Here is a 16,242-nt window from a genome sequence, read left to right as displayed (position 1 = left end):
GCGGTTAAGCGTCAAGTTCTTCAGCATTGCTCTTCTTTTATTTCACCTAATACTCCTCATTCATCCTCAATCCTCTACTCGACTTGACATATTTAAATTATTGCGACCATGTCTCCAAACCTCTTTCTCTGTCTTCGAACCGTCCTCTGCCCCGTCTATTGGTTCCAGCGCGGCGAGCGCATCAACGGTTCCATCCATCGCGAGGAGCACTGGGAGTCTCCAGTACCTGGTATTTACAATTACGTCCCCGGCCGCGGCTGGCATCTCATCTACCGCGACGGAAACAAGTACGACGAAAAAGTGCCCGTACCACTGATCTACTGCCGCATCCTGCACCGCTACATCTTCGAAGATGAGATGGAAGAGCGCTGTCGCTGGTACTATGTCTCTCTTGAAGAGGGCGCTACGCCGGTCAGGCGTCTGTTCTTCCGTCTCGATGACGGATACACTTGGGTCGCTGGATGGGATGCCAAGGGGCGTTTTCTGCCTGGACCGTACGTGAAATGGTCCCTTGATACTGAAGCCAATACCATGCGTCGTATTTACGAGCCAGAGAGCTCGAATGTTTCGCGGTGCAGCAGCATCGTGCCGTCAAAATTGAATTGATCGACGAAACCTTATTTTACTCTGCAAACTGGCGTTTCCTCTATTCAACATTTTGATATCAACTTTTGCCAGCGATTAAGTCAGCGATCTCGATTTATCCGCACTATACCCGTCGCAAGTTGTTCAGCGGGAGTTTCCTTTTGTCTTTTCCTTTTTGTCCTTTCATATTGACTGGTTGCCACTGTTTTGACGCATTGCCATTGTATAAAAAGTCCCTAGCGATGGCGTTTTGGAATTTACGTTATAGAAATGTTTAAAAGTTGTTTCCTCCAGCGTTGGTGTTATTTGTGTTTGCTGTTTCGCACAGAGTTTGGACGGTCTGGTACTGGTCATTAATATAATCTTCTCTGCTATTCTGTGCAAGTGATTTACAACTTGGCCTGGGGTTCCTTGACCAATCCCTTGAGCCCCTTTCGTACACTTCCTTCCATCCCTTGCCTCCCAGGCCTCATCGTCTCCCTCTCCACAAACACATGCGTATATCCCCCGACAACTTTCACATCCTCCTCTCCCTTCCGGAACACACCCACTTCATACGTTACGCTCGACTTTCCCAGTCTCTCCACTCGCAATCCCAACTCAAGCACATCCGGGAACGCAACAGATGCGAAATAGTCACAGTACGAAGTTGCGATAATGGCAATCTGCTTCATCGCCGGCCCCGATGAGTCGTCTTTGTTGACAGTAAACGGATCCATACCACAGTGGCTGATCAGGTATGTGTTGACTATGGAGTCGAAGAGCATCGTGTAGACGGTGTTGTTGAGGTGTGCGTACATGTCGTTGTCGAACCTGCAACGATTAACATACAAGCCACTGGAGTATATCCGAGTATAGAAGGGTAAGGGGAAGGTACCATCGGGTCTGGTATTCCTGTTGGAAGGCATAGTCTGCGCGGCTGCGCGCCTTTTTGGTTGCGAGCTCTTTGGGTGCCATTGTAGAGTACGTGATAGAGCAATCGCGATATCAAACGCCTAATGCCGTGGTTTATGTACCTCGAATGAATGCGACACGCGGGGAACCCGAGCCGAGGCCTATATCCGCTTACATAAGTATAATGCCTCAGGCAGAACAAATTTTCGATGTCCAAAAAATACTTTCGCAAACCCCACGAGACACAGCCTTAACATTCGTCGCACAAGCCCCCCATTTCGTCTTCTCGACGAACACATCACCACAACGCCATCCGCCCGGATCATTGCCTACCTCGCCCGGCGAGGAAAACTCCCCCCGACAATCATGTCGCTCACACCCGTCGACGCAACTCTCAAAGCCCCTCCCGCCGATCCTGTTCAGGAACCGCCCAAGGTGGCCATCACGCCGTGTGATCCGTGGCCGGCGCCGTATTACTACGAGGGCGGGTTGCGGAGAGTTCGGCCGTATCATTATACGTATAATACGTACTGCAAGGAGAGATGGCGGGGGAGGACGTTGGTGGAGATTTTTACGTCGGAGTTTAGGGATCGGAGGCCGGAGTATTATGTATGCTCCTGTTCGCAACGTCTGTTTCGGGTATAATACTAATCGATGATAGAGAGAAGCACTGGAGAAGGGATCTGTGACGGTCAATGGCCAAGTCGCCGGGCCCGACACGGTCATTAAGAACGGCCAGGTTATTTCGCACACCCTGCACCGACACGAACCCCCCGTTACCGCCAACGAGATTGGAATCATTCATGAAAACGATGATATGATTGTTATCGATAAGCCTGCAGGTGTTCCAGTGCACTCTGCCGGGCGGTACCACTACAACACTGTCGTCGAGATTATGCGCGCCCAGCGCAGTCCGCATTTCCTTCCCAGGCCGTGCAATCGTTTGGACAGACTTACGTCTGGAGTCATGTTCATTGGGAAACACCCCAAGGGTGCGGAGGTGATGGCGGACAAGTTGAAGCAGCGGACTGTACAGAAGGAGTATGTGGCTCGTGTGAAGGGGAAGTTTCCGGACGGGGTTGTTATTTGCGATCAGCCGGTTATGCAGGTTAGCCCGAAGCTGGGTCTGAATCGTGTTCGTGCAACAGGTAAAGAGGCGAAGACCAAGTTCCGTCGACTCGCATTCTATCCCCCTCAACCTGTCCAGACGGTTATCGACGAGGCAAATGGTGAACGCGCCGCAACACCACCACCAGCCCTCTCCAACGAGGACGAAGGCTACAGTATCGTCCACTGCCTCCCGCTCACCGGCCGCACGCACCAAATCCGCGTCCACTTGCAGTTCCTCGGCTACCCCATCACCAACGACCCCATCTACTCGAACCGCCGCGTCTTCGGCCCCAACCTCGGCAAGAACGAGTCCTCCGCTGACCGCGACGGCGAGATCATCGACCGCCTGTCCACAATGGGCAAAACAGAACTTCCAGACACAGTCCACTCATACCGCACGCATCTCACCGCCGCACCAGACCTCCCACCAGGCACAGACCCTAAGATAGTCAACGAAATCATGACTCGCGAACACGAAGAAGCATCTATAAAATACCTGCGCCGCAAAGGCGAAATGCTCTCGGGAAGGACATGTGAAATCTGCGGAACAGAACTATACAGTGACCCCGGCGTCCACGAACTCGGTATCTTCCTGCATGCAGTCGCATACGCTGATCTCGAGGGTGACTGGAAGTATCGTTCTAAGATGCCATCCTGGGCTCTACCGCCTGGTGGATCTGAAGGGCCGCAGGAGGCTCCGGATTGGGTGTTTGGGCCGGAGAGTGAGGAGGTAGTTTTCGGGTATGGGGTTGTGCCTGAGAGTTTGGATGATGAGCCTAAGGGGCAGGGTGGGAAGGATGGGGTAGTTAAGGGGAAACAAGGTGTGCCTAGTCTTATAAGGGGGGTTGGGATGGTTGATGTTGAGAAGGAGGGATTGCCAGAGACTTGATTTTGGGTTTGCTTGAACATAAAAGTTTTGCATTGCAAGTATATAGATATCCATAGATACTTTGATGTGATGATGACTTAAACGATATACATATTCCATTCCTGATACATATCCAATCCAGAACTAAGAGAAATCACTCTGGGCAGAAAGCACACAAAACTTGAATCAAAACTTCATGCATCGAGCTTGATAGGTACTTCTCTAAGATCAGAAATATGACGGAACAATATGAACGTTGCTAACACACGGCAAGGATAGGAACTATCTGTCACGGAGTACGGGCATTCACCAACAACGCAAGATGTTTGTATACTTTGGCCTGTTTTGATTTTGGGGCGGGACCCCCTTCGCACACTAGATAGCGCAGCGCTGGCAGGCCCAGCTTCTTTCTTTCCTTCTCCATGTTAGTATTTCGATAGAGTCTACTAATAAATTTATATTGTTCGAGACTGTCACACTATCCATGCAATGGTCTCTATCAAATCATTCCAGCGTCCAGTTGTCATTTTCAGACGCCAACGTCCCAAGATACCAAAGAGTGGCGTTGGCATTCCTTTGGAGTTAATTCTGGTTGAAAGAAAGAGGTCTTTGTATTCATTTATAATTGTGGTTAGATTGTAACTGTCCCAGGAACTAGTCTGAGGAGCATTGTTGATTGGATTAGTGATGTCTCTATTGGAGGATCATGTTCTCCAAATGTCAATCGAGGTGGAGTTCATTGGGAGTATTGCAGTAAGTCAATGGTGTCGTCCATGGCAGGATAGAATATTAATACATCAGTAGATATAGAGGAGAGTTGGTTGACCCAGAAAGATGGTGGGAATGAACCACATCTTTATACTCAACTGTCACCAACCTATTCAATATGGCAGGCGCTTAGATACAAGCAATCAATTAGTGTCATTCAGCTAGTGCCCAGTGAATATACTTGAAATCATCAACTCCAAAACATGGCGGTTGGATAATGGTACTAATCTATACTTCCATGGCGGTAAATGTATATATATTGGTGTATAACCACCTGATTCAATCTTTCCTTTCATCGCTATATACATATCTCTAGGCGCCTGAATGGAGCTAACTATGAACGGCATTACTTCTGTTAAGCTTCTGAGTGAACCAGATGCACCCAGCGTTTTCCAAGTCTTAGTAAATGAAACCCCAGCTATCTTATAAGTGGCATATTAGTACACTCTCGATTCCCTCCTTTATTAATCCCTAGTTGACAATTACTCAGTACCATACCCCAGCAGAACATGACCAACGACCTTCAAACCCCGAGACAGACCCCTTACAAATGCGAAAGCACAGCATACACCCACCTCAAGGAAAGAGGCCCATATGACCAAGAAATCATCCGCCACATAGACCTCAGCAACTACACCAAAAACTGGGTGTGGCCCACCTAGAAACACTACGCAAGATACATAGTATGCATGTGCGCCACGGTGATCCGTAACCTCGGAATGATGATGGTTCAGGAAGAAACGGGCCGGGTGTTTTGGAGTGATTTTGACCGCGCAGACCTTTCCTTATGGGCCTGTCATGTTGCGTTGAGACATTACGGCTGGCTTGTCTTGGATGTTGGGATGACGGAATAGTTGATGGAGAAGTTGGAGGATGTGAAAGAGGGGAAGCTTGTGAAGGCTTGGGATTTTCTATTATCACTGTTCGTGATTTGGAATCATGGTCAGTGGAAGGGAAAGACTGGCTTTGCGCGGATCATGTAGATAGATAGCTACGCATGTAGATGACAAGTAGTGCAGCGGACAGACGTATCTCTTGATATCAAAATCCAATTGACTCTCCCATTCCTTTGTCGCGCCAGTACCTGTCATGTTTTATAGGTGTCATGCACATATCCGAGGATGGATGCGTATCTCACACGAGAAAAAGAAAGAGGAATGGATATTTGGCTTCCACACGACCGTACAAAAATGGAAAAAATAGATTTGAGATAAAAAAACACCCGACCAGTACCCTTTATCACTAGCGAACCGTGTGATCCGTCCCGGAAACCGCTTTCCTTTTTCTTTTTCTCGCGCTTTACTAATTTTTCATTTTGTCGTTCGTCACAGGGGAATAATTTAAGCCTCAGTGGTGACACGGCCCTTGGGGTTGGTGACCTTGACACCGAGAGCCTTGGCCTTGGCGAGAATGTCGACACGCTTGCGGGAGGAGACGGCGTGAGCGATCCTATAGTAGTATTAGTATTAGCAATTGTCGAACTTGCAGAAACAAGACAGTTTGGGCGGGCGACATACTCAGCGGCGTAGGTGCGGTTGTGCATGAGCAGAAGCTCAACGTCCCGGGGGTTGTGGACGAGGAAGGCCTTGTGGCCAGAGGGCATCATGTGCTTGGTCTTCTTGTTGGAACCGTATCCGATCTATCCATAACATCACATATCAGTATTCGTGTTCGATTGTCCGTAAATATCTTTTCGGTGGGTGAATCGTACCGAGGGCATCGGAAGGTTGCTCTTGAAGCGTCTACGGACGCGGTTGTCGATACCCTTGGGCTTGCGCCATGACGAAGGGACACACTTGAAGCGGTCGGACTGGTGGCGCCAGAAGGTCTTGGTGCCTATGGATTGTCAGTTGTCGGTCGTGTTTCGTGTGATCGTCCAGCTATCGATTGTCCATGTCGCTCGTCTTTCCACTGTCTGACATTGAATGCAAATTTTGCATTCCATCGTAACCCAATAACCCCGTACTCAAATCGGTTCAAACCAATTTCCCCCCTAAACTGATGGACTCCGATGGACAAAAACCCGACAGACTGAAATCGAAATGTGCTCGGGCAGGAATTTAGGATCACATACGCTTCTTGACGATAGGGACGTGCTTCTTTGCGAGGACCATCTTCTCAAAATATTAGAATTTCCCTATATCTCAATTCACATAAAGAACATACCTTGCCGGTGTTGTAGGGTCTCGCTGGCTGGGCGTTCGAGAGTTGTCGTGACGATTCGAAATCTTCCTCAAAATTTCGCGCGGGAGGTTTGGCCGAGCCCAGTTGGAGCGAGTCTGAGTGGCCCGCCGCGCTAGTGGCTCGCTAAGCGATGCCGTTTCCCGATCGGGATCCTAGGGCTGGGGCAGGAAGCCCTGCCAAGGCACGTGATTGGTTGATTTCCGTTTTTGGAATGCATACATCATCTATCTATGAAGTGAGTTTGTTATGCCACACTTGATACTCTAATGTCATCTTCTCGCCGCCGCGTTCGCTGCTTTGGATCATCTTCTCCATGACCTCCAGGTCTGCTAATGCTTCCTCGGGCGACATTGGCTGGTACACCACTCCGCTCCTCTCCAGAATCGAACAGGCAAAGATACGGATCTCACTTGTGACACCCCGGCCGCTGAAAGCAATTTCCCCTAGATCTGTGAGAGTATCGCCATCAAGCGTGATTGAACTCGAACCATAATTGAATTCGTAGATCTGGTCGTTCGACTCCGATCCATACGACAATGATAAAGTCCCTTGTGTTCCGTTCTTGGTCCGCAAGGTCGCTTCAATTGTATCAATAGGCGCAAGATGTGGTTGTCGTAAACTGCAATGCGCCGAGACCTCGGTCAGGGGATGAGCATAGGCAATTTCATCTAGGATTAGGCGTATAGCGGCGATAACATGGACACCCCCATCTAGGAGGAATCCGCCTTGGTAATCAGAATGCCTGCGCCATTCCGTTTCTGTGATGGTGTTATTTTCGACTTTGTGCCAAACTAGGAGCGGCTTGAAGCTTACTGTGGTATTTAGAGTCGGGTTTTATCATGCTGTGTACCTTCACCCGGAAGCTATCCAGGCCTCCACGGAGCCCGACCTCAGCCGCCGTTCTCTTGTATTTATCCATCCATCGCCAGTTCTCTCCCACAGCCCATAGAATCTTCCGATCAGGACCTGTCTGGGAGCGATACCATCTTATCATATCAATCGCCGTAGCAACGTCTTTGGCGATAGGTTTCTCGGAGAAAACATGTTTTCCCGCCTGGATAGCCAGTCTTATATACTCCGGCTGGATCGTAATCGGGAGACTTCAGCAGATTAGCGACTTCGAAGACACTGAAAACATGGCAGACATACGCAATAGTCACAGCCATAATATCGTCACGGGCAAGTAAGTCCCTATACCCCTTTCCCAGGCCCGAGTCATCAGAGTAAATGTCGACATCTGGAACCTTTCCATATTCCCGTTTTATCTTCTCCACTGTAGCCGGAATATCTTCTGCCAGTTTCTCGGCTGATTGCAGAGAGCGGGAGTAGACGGCTTTGAGGACGCAGCCCCAGCCACTGGAATTCATGATTGATGGCTGATAATGACATCATTAGATATAAAAAACGGAGCGAGTATATTCTGGAAAGGGTGGCTTGTTGCGCACTAGGTGTTCTTCGCGGGCAAAGTTCCCTGATATATGTATTCGCATTGGATTATTTCTCTTTCTCTGATTTCCTTATTCTGGTTGAGATACGTACCGCTGCCTATGATGGCCATGCCAATCTTAAAGTCGTGTTGCATGATGGCTACAAGTTGAACTGTTCTGTAGGATGTAAACGACGACGGATGGTAAAGGGCACGGTAGAAACTAGCATCTCTTATCAGAATCCGGGGTCAGGTGGGGTCCCGTGATCTGTCAAAAAATCGTGCATGTGCATATCAGGGCATTAAATTTAAATTGATGAATAGATTGTCTGTCTGTATTGTATATTTTTAAATGAAAAAATCAATCAATCAATCAATGGGAATCAATCTGGGTGTATTATACATGTAAACAGATACCAAATATCAGGATATGCCGAAACCATAATCTGCGCCAGTAACAAAGTGCAAAACAAGTCAGAAAACCAACGCAAATCAGATAAAACAAATAAACACGATGCGCCTGCTTCCTGAATATGCTGATCGTATCGTTCATCGCGCCGTGACCCATCAAAACAATCTGGTTTCATGTCCCATGTCGAGAAAAACAAACGCAAGGGGGTATATATGTATATATGTAATCGATGCAACCAATGCAAACTGGGACATGTCAAAGAGAAAGGAAAGTATGGAGGGAGGCAAAAGGAGAGAGCTATCCGACCATAGCCCTCAACCTCTCCACCCTCTGCATCGCCTTCTCCAACCGGTCAAGCCGTGTCCGCTTCTCGACATCCCTTCGCTCCAACACCGCAACCCGTTCCTCCAACCGCGCGCGTGCTTTCCGCTCTTGCGCTACCATTTCATTCGCCTGACTGAATAGTTGTGCCGTCAAATCCTCCAGTTCCGTAGCCGCCTGCGACAATTGGTTCTCCGCCGCCTTGCGCAAGTTTTGTTCCCGACTGAGCGCATTCTGCAATTGAATTGTTTCTTCGGGATCGGGGCCAGGATGCGGGGGGATAACGTGCGATTGGGTTTGTGGCGGCTCCGAAGCTGGTGGAGGCGGAGGAGTAGGTGTAGCGCTAGGACGACGACCGTACGGGAAAAAGGACGTTAGCGCGGTAAAACGGCTCTGTTGTTGTTGTTGTTGTTGTTGTTGCGGTTGTGGCTGTACGGGGCCATTGGGCGCTGGAAATTGGGTTGGTGATAGCGATTTATCCATGTCGTCGGATGATCGAGAGGATCGCGATGTTCGCGGTGTGTAGGCGCTGGCTTGAGAGCGCAGACGACGGACTTCTTCGTCGTACTCGGCGAGTTTTTCGACTGTCCAACCTGCATCAATATAATTGTAGACGGGAAAGAAGAGAGGTTTGGACTCACCCGACCCCGTATTTTGCAATTTGAGAACCTGAACCTGTGCTTCTAACTCCTTGATTCTCCGTTGGGCCTCTTCGGCCGCCATTTCGCCTTGCGGCAAGACTCCCTCATGACCACGATGCTTCTCAGAAGCTGTGATATCAGTAGGCATGCCGATAAGCGTCGTATTAAGGGCAGTGGCGGTCGTGGTTGTCGTTGTTGACATGGTTGTTATGCTGCGGAGGGGGAGGGAATTAAAAGGATTCTTGGGTCGGGCAGACCCACGGAACGACCCTGGTTACTGCCGGGGGATAGAGGTTGGATTAGTATTTAAAGGCTGGAAACTATTTCAGAATGACAGCGAAGAGAGAACCAGAAAGGATAAGAAGGGAGAAAAGGGAAGATGTAAGGATGTCTGACAGCCCGGGGAGGCTGACAAGAGTACCGTCGGGGATGGAGATGGCGGGTCTGGTGGGCATAATAGTGCTGCTATTCTTGTACGTAGACATATATTGTTATTTGGATTCTGGCATTTATTATGAGACAGTCTCCTGAATTGTTCCTTAATCTTCCATTCTTTATAGCTATTCTTTATAGCTATTCTTTATAGCCTTTACTAGTAAAAAGAAATGTCCGACACGTGTGGATCGCGCCGTTGCTGCTACTGCATCTATACAATGCTGATGTGACGAGTCATCTGACAGTAGTATTGTACTCATTCTGCAGCATTGTCATCATGTTGTAGCCTCATAATACGTATTTCGTAGGGGTATAAATGACGCTTTTCCTGCGAAGGTCTCCCGACAATTACATCGATATCGGCCCTGTATATATCCCTATTCCCACACAACCCCAGCCACGCCAACAACCAACAAAGGACAAGAACCTTTGTCCCCCAATACCCCTTGCAGCATATATACTCCCTCGATTAAGTTTATCTGATTCCGATCGTGCCTCACATATGTCGCAGAACAAGCGCTGCCGCAATCTGAAACCCAGCCTCCGCATACGCGCGGTTGGTGGATGCTATCTTCCAATAGCCTGCAATTGGGTGTGCGCGAGATGGGATATCGCCTAGTGAAAGCTTTTTGAAGATCACTAACCTGGAATTGGCACAATTCACGACCTCCCGAATCCCTTCCACCCATACACCCCCAGGAAAACCATAGCAGTTACCCCACTCATAACCCCAAACACACTAACCATTGTCTGCCATCCGTTATTTTCGACCAGGGATCCAGCAAGCAATGATCCTTGTACTTGATCGCGCGACCAGGCTATATACAAGCCATATGCTTGAGCTGTACCGCCCTGGTGCCCGAATAGATCGGGGTGTTCACTTTCGATGTTCTCGACGATGTAGTGCACTTCAATCATGAGAGACCATTTGCAGGACACTGACAAGACCGGTGAAAATAGAGAAAGATGACTAGAAAGAACTTGTCATGGGTGGAGTCAGTTGTGATGATTCGGAGGAGAATGAATATGGGAAAGCTTATAAGGAAGCCCAGGAAAGCGATTGTTTGCGCGCCGTAGCAGTCGACAGCATCGCCTATTACTGCGGAAAGGAAAAATGGTGTGGATAGAGGAACGAAGCAGAGTCCGACGCCTAGAGGACTCGGTCGAATGTTCTCATGGTATGAAGGGGAAGGACCTGAGATGCCAGCAGCGATTCACGAACCCTCAAAAATCGACACCACTTACCAAGTCGAGAGATGTATACAAAATAGCATTCACGACTGTCGCTGCAAAAATGAGAAGCAGATTGCCCGAACACACCAACCGCAGCATTCCCGGTAATGGTGATGATTTCGCATCCACAGACTCACCATCTTTTCCAAAAAAGATTCATACTGAGAACCAGCACAAATCAATGCGTCAATCTCTGCCACCGTCCCTATTCCCCATTAGCCAACCCATTCCATTCCGCAATCAACCCCAGGATGAAGAAAACTCACAATATCCCTCCTATAAACGGCCCAAGCACCGGCCCCACTGTTATCTCCATACTAACCCATCCCATAGCACCCCCAACCTGCGCCATACTGCTAGATAGAAGCGAGAACGCAATCTCACCATGCCATAAATGAAAACATCCTAAACATCCATTAGCCCCATTCAGACACAGTTCCCAAACTACAGAATAATGTAAAAACCCCAACCGAAACAACCCAAATCACAACTCTCTTCGACGAGCGAAACTCCAGCTTCCACGGCTTTGTAGGGTCATTACCGCAACTCTCCATATTGCATCTATACAAAGTGTGTGCGTGTATTCTAGGTTCCTGTGTCTGCCTGCACACAAGAGTCACAGGTTCACAGTAAAAAGAATATATAAATTTATAAATGTGGTGCCCACGGACTCTATTTATTTTTACAGTACTGGTTCAGCCCAGTCAGCTCACCCCAGCTGCAGTGAATCAATTGGTCTGGTGGCCATTGGTCTCAGCTCCAGACAAAGATGCCATTGGGCATCTGTACTCTTACTCCTCTTTCTAACGCTTATATACCATGTGAAGGAGAGCTGAAGATTTGCTGATAGATGACTAATGTCTCAGGTCTCCAGCCTAATTCGGTATATCCGTCGATTTGTCTGTGTACTCTCTGTACATGGTGCATAGTAACCTCGCAGCGATCACGATGCAGGACTCGTGTACATGTTAGATGCTTATGAAAAACAGAATGCTACGGGTATCTGTACAGAGTAGAAACGGTAACATTTATTGCATGCTGTCTCGTCAACAGGAAGGACATGGAACAAGAACAATTAGGACTCCACACGCCATCTCCCATCCCGAACATGACAAGACAGACAACCGAAAAGGAAAAAAAAGAAAGAGATAAGTTGACAGCTGTAAAACGGACGAAATCTCATAAGACAACATAGAATACGAGTTCCTCCATCACATCGGCCATAATGGTCGTCAAGTGCATACATAACATCGAGAGAGCTAGGGTCAGAACACTCAAACACAAAAGAGAATAAACGAGAAACTTTTCGACGTGCCCGGAACTGTAGCAAAGGATTAAAATCATCCCCAGCCCAGCAAGAGAATCGTGAACCAAGACAAGGTCGGAGAATCAGAGAAGAGCGCAGATGATCGGAAATTTGAACAAATAGCCACCAACATTAACCAAAACCTCTCCACCATCGCAGATAGCAAGAGCTTTTCGGAAAAAGCACCCCGGACGATAAAAGAAAAACAGTCAAAGTGTTTTCTCCGCGTTCTGGAATTAAATGGCGACACTGTTCAGGGTATCGAAAAAGTCAAGGAAATGAATAGATCTATGCATGTGCGCGACCTCCACGACGGTTACTGCGCTGCCGCGTGCTAACGGTGCTCCAGCCCTCGTCATCACCAGCAGCTTCGGCCTCGGCCGGTCCGCTTCTCCAGTTGCCATTGGATTGAGCGGCAGAAGCCTCCTGCGATGGAGCAGCGGCCTTGGAAACTTCCTCTGCGGGTTCCTGGTCAGCGGTCATGCCACTCTCTTCCTCACCAGCACGCCGGAGGATGTCAAAGCTCTTGCCACCCTGAGGCACGTCACTAGTGTCCTTTTCGTTCGATTCGGGCTTCTCAGCCTTGGCTTGCTCCTTCGCAGCACGCTGCTTCTCCGCCTTCTCCGCCTTCTCCGCCTTTGACTTGTCGTCGGCTTCCTTCTTCTGGCGAAGTGTAACCTGGCGGCGCTCCTCCACCTGCTTCTCGCGAGTGGCAGTGTCGATTGGCTTCGCACCACCAAATGGGCTTGCCTTCGACTCGGTGCCGGAAGCGGGGCTAAGGACTTCCTGCGTGACGGTACGCTTCTGAAGGTTCAACCTGGGACGACTGGCAGGGGCTGCCGGGGCCGCAGGAGCAGCAGCGGGAGATGCAGGAGCAGCAGCAGGCGAGGGGGGGTTGCTGATTTGCGCATCGGGCCGCATCTTCGATCTCCACGAGTTGTCAAGTTCGGCCGCAGTGGGGGTACGTTCCTGAAGTTCACGACGCGGGGGTCTAGAGCCCTCCTGGGAGCGTCCTTCGCCCCAGGCGGGGGCAGGCGAGCTCCGACGGCCGCCCTCCCTAGGTGCAGGAGCACCACTAACGGGAGAAAGAGGGCCCTTGCGCTCCCAGTTGCCGAAGTCGCGAGGCTTGCCGTCAGATTCAAAGTTGCGGCGGGATGGACGGTCGCTGCCAGCGTCGGAAACGTTGTCCAAGGCGCGTCCAAATGTGGAGCGGTCAGGAACACGGCGTTGAGCGGGCTCTGGGGCGGGGAGAGGGCCCCTGCGGGTCCAATCAAACTCCTTGACATCACGTTCCTTGGCTATCCGTGCTGTCAGTATGCAAAGATCCTTCAGAAAAAAGCAAACCGAAGATACATACGAGGCTCCGCAATGCTGACTCGGATCGATCTGCCCTGGAGATTAGCACCAGAAAGGTCCAAGGCCTTCTTCAAACCATCGACGGTGTCGAATTCGACGTAGCCAAATCCCTTAGGGCTTTTTGTCAATTTATCCTCCACGATACGGACGTTGGTCACATCGCAACCCGCGAAGAGATCCTCAACATCGGCGGAGGCCGCATCGAAGGAAAGGTTGCCGATGTGCGCGGTGTAGGGAGGCTGGGTAGGAAGAGGAAGAGGCTCTCTAGTCGCGAAAGGGCGGTCTATTCAAAAATTTATTACCGTCAGCCAATGCCGTCTCATGGTGGTAGGGAAGTCTCATACCGGAATAGCCGTTGAAACCCGTAGCAGACGCCGACGGAGCCGGGCGAGTGCCCATGGACGGAACGGCTGTATAAACCATTTAGTCGTAACTTTCAACAAAGGATAAGAGGTGGGGGTAGGAGCGGATCAAACATACAGGCTGCAGTTTATCACTTGTCAGCGACTATCATCATATTTCAATACATCGTTGTGGATGTGACTTACCAGGCAAAGGGAGATCGTCCATTTCATCGGCCCAAGAGCCAAGGGCTAAAATAGTCAGCACCGACATTCTGTCTCAATCAGTCTTGCGGGAAACTTTTTTTTCTCACTTACTCTCATCGGCCAAGAAAGTCCCTATGGACATCTTCTGGGCCTTCTGCTTGGGAGGCGCTATAAACAAGCCAGTCAGTACTGTCCATTCTTCGCATACCGGTTTGGGCAGAGTGGTGGGATAGGCGTACCCATATTTGTAGCTGTTGGATGGGAATCTGGACTGCGCCGGAGATTCTTTGTGCGCGTCTCGTTCAGACGCAAGAGGGCCGAAAACTGGTATAAAAAGCGACTCCCGAGTAGGAAGACGACTTAAATTATTTCAGAAAGTGAAATTCTGGTGAGATTTGGAAAGACGACGATGCGCAAAGCAAAGGAAAAGTAGAGAAAGTTGGACGAAGACAGACAGAGGGGTGCAGATTGGTTGGCCGCTTATGTAATCCGGGTATAATTTTTTAGATGCATGATGTTACGGTTGGTGCGATAGGGCTTTAGTTATATAACAGTTCTTTAGTTCAAAGGAAATAAAATTAAATATTGATACTCCGTATATAGTTCTATGTATCTCTGTTCCGAGGCACAGATTGCCAATTGTTGGCGTGGTCGATGTGGTGCTCGCCAATGACGGGCCATTTAACCGACATAAGAACACCAGAGAAAATGTACGGCAGTTGATATGTACATCAAGGGACATATGCATGCTTATAAACAAGGATTGACAGATCAGAGAGCCTTATTAGCCATACATGACATGCTGCTTGAATCCTGCTCAACCCAATGTTTCATTCTGCGAGGTAGCATAATAGGACTGCTGAACTGTTAACCATAACCTCCTAGCTTAGACTTTATAGCATTTTTTATGTGTAATTCTGATTGACAGCACCATAATCGTCTTCATCTTTGTTTCCATTCTCTTTTCTCCCAGCAATATGTTAAAAAGTACCCAAGATGCCAAATCCGATATCTTACTAATACACGTGATCTCACGTGCACTTTTTATATCGCGAAAATCGACTCCAACGTCTAGCAAAGAACCGATGACTTCAACAGGGGATGTGATCCAACAATCACAAGATGAGTGGAAAGCAGAATCAGAATGTTAATCTTGAAGATGCTTTGCTGTCATCGTTGAAAGTGGGAGCCTTGAGTGGTTAGTTTCTCATCCTCCATCTGGTGCTCTGGGAGGCCTATCTATATATGGAGGCCATGCTTACTAGTGTAGGCTGCACTGGTCTTGCCTATGGAGGTGCCGCTGGTGTTATTCGCTCTCCACATCCAGTGATCCATTCTATTTCATGTGGTATTCATTGGTTTGCCTGCGGGACTACGTTTTGGTGTGAGTATCTTTTCCATATTTGTTACCTGGGCATTGACTAAACTCTAACAGGGCTGAGGAGTAATATCCTAAACATGCACTATGAAGACAAGGCCACCCCGAAACAAAGGTCATATGTCAGCGCTCTTTCTGGTGGGATTGCTGGAGGAGGAGTGACCAGACTGATGGGTATGCCTCTAGAACGATAACTCTTATTGGGACGAGAGAGACTGATAGAGAATCAACAGGAGGCCGTCTACTCCCAGGAACCATCATATTTTCACTACTAGGTTTTGTCAGCCAAGGTGCTTTCAACGCAATCGACACATGGCAGATGGAGCAGGCAAACGTTCCATCAAAACCGTTTCTCCAGCAGTTGGCGGACTCGAAGTGGATTCCTTTGAGATCACTATCAGATGATGATTACCGGGGAATGTTGAACGAGAAAGTGCTTAGCATTGAGGCGGAAGTCGCACTCCTTGACGAGAAAATTCAAGAACTAGAAAAGGCCAGGGCTGTTGGGACAGAGAGTGTGTCGAAACCGCGGGGTACTTAGACGACGTTGATAATCAAGAATTTGGATATGGTGGTTAGTGACCCTATATACAAGTCGGGGCAATATCTTGTCTGAAGGAATGGGTCTAACAGAAGCTCGCTGGAGTCTATTATATTAATGACGGTAGTAGACTAACGATGATTAGATGTACAATAATATATAGAAAACTTGAAGATTGTTTTCAGTCAAGTAGTCGAATCGACCACTACCCCTCCAAAAGGCCGATTGCATCTTCT

The 16,242-nt window shown here is 48.9% G+C and overlaps 9 protein-coding genes across 9 annotated transcripts; 4 read left to right on the top strand and 5 right to left on the bottom strand.

Moving 5' to 3' along the window:
* Positions 1–108: 108 nt before the first annotated feature.
* On the top strand, positions 109–606 carry EURHEDRAFT_452636 (uncharacterized protein; the record flags this gene model as incomplete). Its single annotated transcript, XM_040784057.1, has 1 exon — positions 109–606. The coding sequence occupies one exon, from the start codon at positions 109–111 to the stop codon at positions 604–606; it is 498 nt and encodes a 165-aa protein (XP_040640255.1).
* A 269-nt stretch (positions 607–875) lies between these two features.
* EURHEDRAFT_476126 (acyl-CoA thioesterase) lies at positions 876–1,585 on the bottom strand. Its single transcript, XM_040785417.1, has 2 exons — positions 1,463–1,585; positions 876–1,398 (listed from the first exon to the last, which is right to left on the bottom strand). The coding sequence occupies exons 1-2, from the start codon at positions 1,540–1,542 to the stop codon at positions 975–977; spliced, it is 504 nt and encodes a 167-aa protein (XP_040640254.1). The 5' UTR covers positions 1,543–1,585; the 3' UTR covers positions 876–974.
* Positions 1,586–1,737: 152 nt separating this feature from the next.
* On the top strand, positions 1,738–3,608 carry EURHEDRAFT_476124 (pseudouridine synthase family protein). Its single transcript, XM_040785416.1, has 2 exons — positions 1,738–2,088; positions 2,141–3,608. Exons 1-2 carry the CDS (start codon positions 1,846–1,848, stop codon positions 3,476–3,478), a joined length of 1,581 nt encoding a protein of 526 aa, XP_040640253.1. The 5' UTR covers positions 1,738–1,845; the 3' UTR covers positions 3,479–3,608.
* Positions 3,609–5,390: 1,782 nt separating this feature from the next.
* EURHEDRAFT_355688 (60S ribosomal protein eL32) lies at positions 5,391–6,537 on the bottom strand. Its single transcript, XM_040778460.1, has 5 exons — positions 6,392–6,537; positions 6,300–6,342; positions 5,937–6,061; positions 5,743–5,864; positions 5,391–5,674 (listed from the first exon to the last, which is right to left on the bottom strand). Exons 2-5 carry the CDS (start codon positions 6,337–6,339, stop codon positions 5,566–5,568), a joined length of 396 nt encoding a protein of 131 aa, XP_040640252.1. The 5' UTR covers positions 6,340–6,342; positions 6,392–6,537; the 3' UTR covers positions 5,391–5,565.
* On the bottom strand, positions 6,299–8,003 carry EURHEDRAFT_411067 (Gfo/Idh/MocA family protein). The gene is made up of 6 exons (XM_040781514.1): positions 7,949–8,003; positions 7,855–7,880; positions 7,559–7,785; positions 7,223–7,509; positions 6,392–7,167; positions 6,299–6,339 (listed from the first exon to the last, which is right to left on the bottom strand). The coding sequence occupies exons 1-5, from the start codon at positions 7,989–7,991 to the stop codon at positions 6,638–6,640; spliced, it is 1,113 nt and encodes a 370-aa protein (XP_040640251.1). The 5' UTR covers positions 7,992–8,003; the 3' UTR covers positions 6,299–6,339; positions 6,392–6,637.
* Positions 8,004–8,544: 541 nt separating this feature from the next.
* On the bottom strand, positions 8,545–9,411 carry EURHEDRAFT_376491 (uncharacterized protein; the record flags this gene model as incomplete). The annotated part of the gene is made up of 2 exons (XM_040778859.1): positions 8,545–9,152; positions 9,210–9,411. 2 exons carry the CDS (start codon positions 9,409–9,411, stop codon positions 8,545–8,547), a joined length of 810 nt encoding a protein of 269 aa, XP_040640250.1.
* Positions 9,412–10,516: 1,105 nt separating this feature from the next.
* EURHEDRAFT_355618 (uncharacterized protein) lies at positions 10,517–11,319 on the top strand. Its single transcript, XM_040778459.1, has 2 exons — positions 10,517–10,544; positions 10,605–11,319. The coding sequence occupies exon 2, from the start codon at positions 10,759–10,761 to the stop codon at positions 11,239–11,241; it is 483 nt and encodes a 160-aa protein (XP_040640249.1). The 5' UTR covers positions 10,517–10,544; positions 10,605–10,758; the 3' UTR covers positions 11,242–11,319.
* Positions 11,320–12,334: 1,015 nt separating this feature from the next.
* On the bottom strand, positions 12,335–14,632 carry EURHEDRAFT_355577 (translation initiation factor 4B). The gene is made up of 7 exons (XM_040778458.1): positions 14,327–14,632; positions 14,199–14,255; positions 14,088–14,132; positions 14,020–14,022; positions 13,884–13,949; positions 13,541–13,822; positions 12,335–13,481 (listed from the first exon to the last, which is right to left on the bottom strand). The coding sequence occupies exons 1-7, from the start codon at positions 14,328–14,330 to the stop codon at positions 12,472–12,474; spliced, it is 1,467 nt and encodes a 488-aa protein (XP_040640248.1). The 5' UTR covers positions 14,331–14,632; the 3' UTR covers positions 12,335–12,471.
* A 539-nt stretch (positions 14,633–15,171) lies between these two features.
* EURHEDRAFT_411063 (uncharacterized protein) lies at positions 15,172–16,203 on the top strand. Its single transcript, XM_040781513.1, has 4 exons — positions 15,172–15,285; positions 15,358–15,471; positions 15,523–15,639; positions 15,699–16,203. The coding sequence occupies exons 1-4, from the start codon at positions 15,210–15,212 to the stop codon at positions 16,004–16,006; spliced, it is 615 nt and encodes a 204-aa protein (XP_040640247.1). The 5' UTR covers positions 15,172–15,209; the 3' UTR covers positions 16,007–16,203.
* The last annotated feature ends 39 nt before the right edge of the window (positions 16,204–16,242 follow it).

Source organism: Aspergillus ruber (assembly GCF_000600275.1).
Source record: "Aspergillus ruber CBS 135680 unplaced genomic scaffold scaffold00008, whole genome shotgun sequence".
In the NCBI taxonomy this organism is placed as follows: Eukaryota; Fungi; Ascomycota; class Eurotiomycetes; order Eurotiales; family Aspergillaceae; genus Aspergillus; species Aspergillus ruber.
This window is presented reverse-complemented; position numbering and strand designations above follow the sequence as displayed.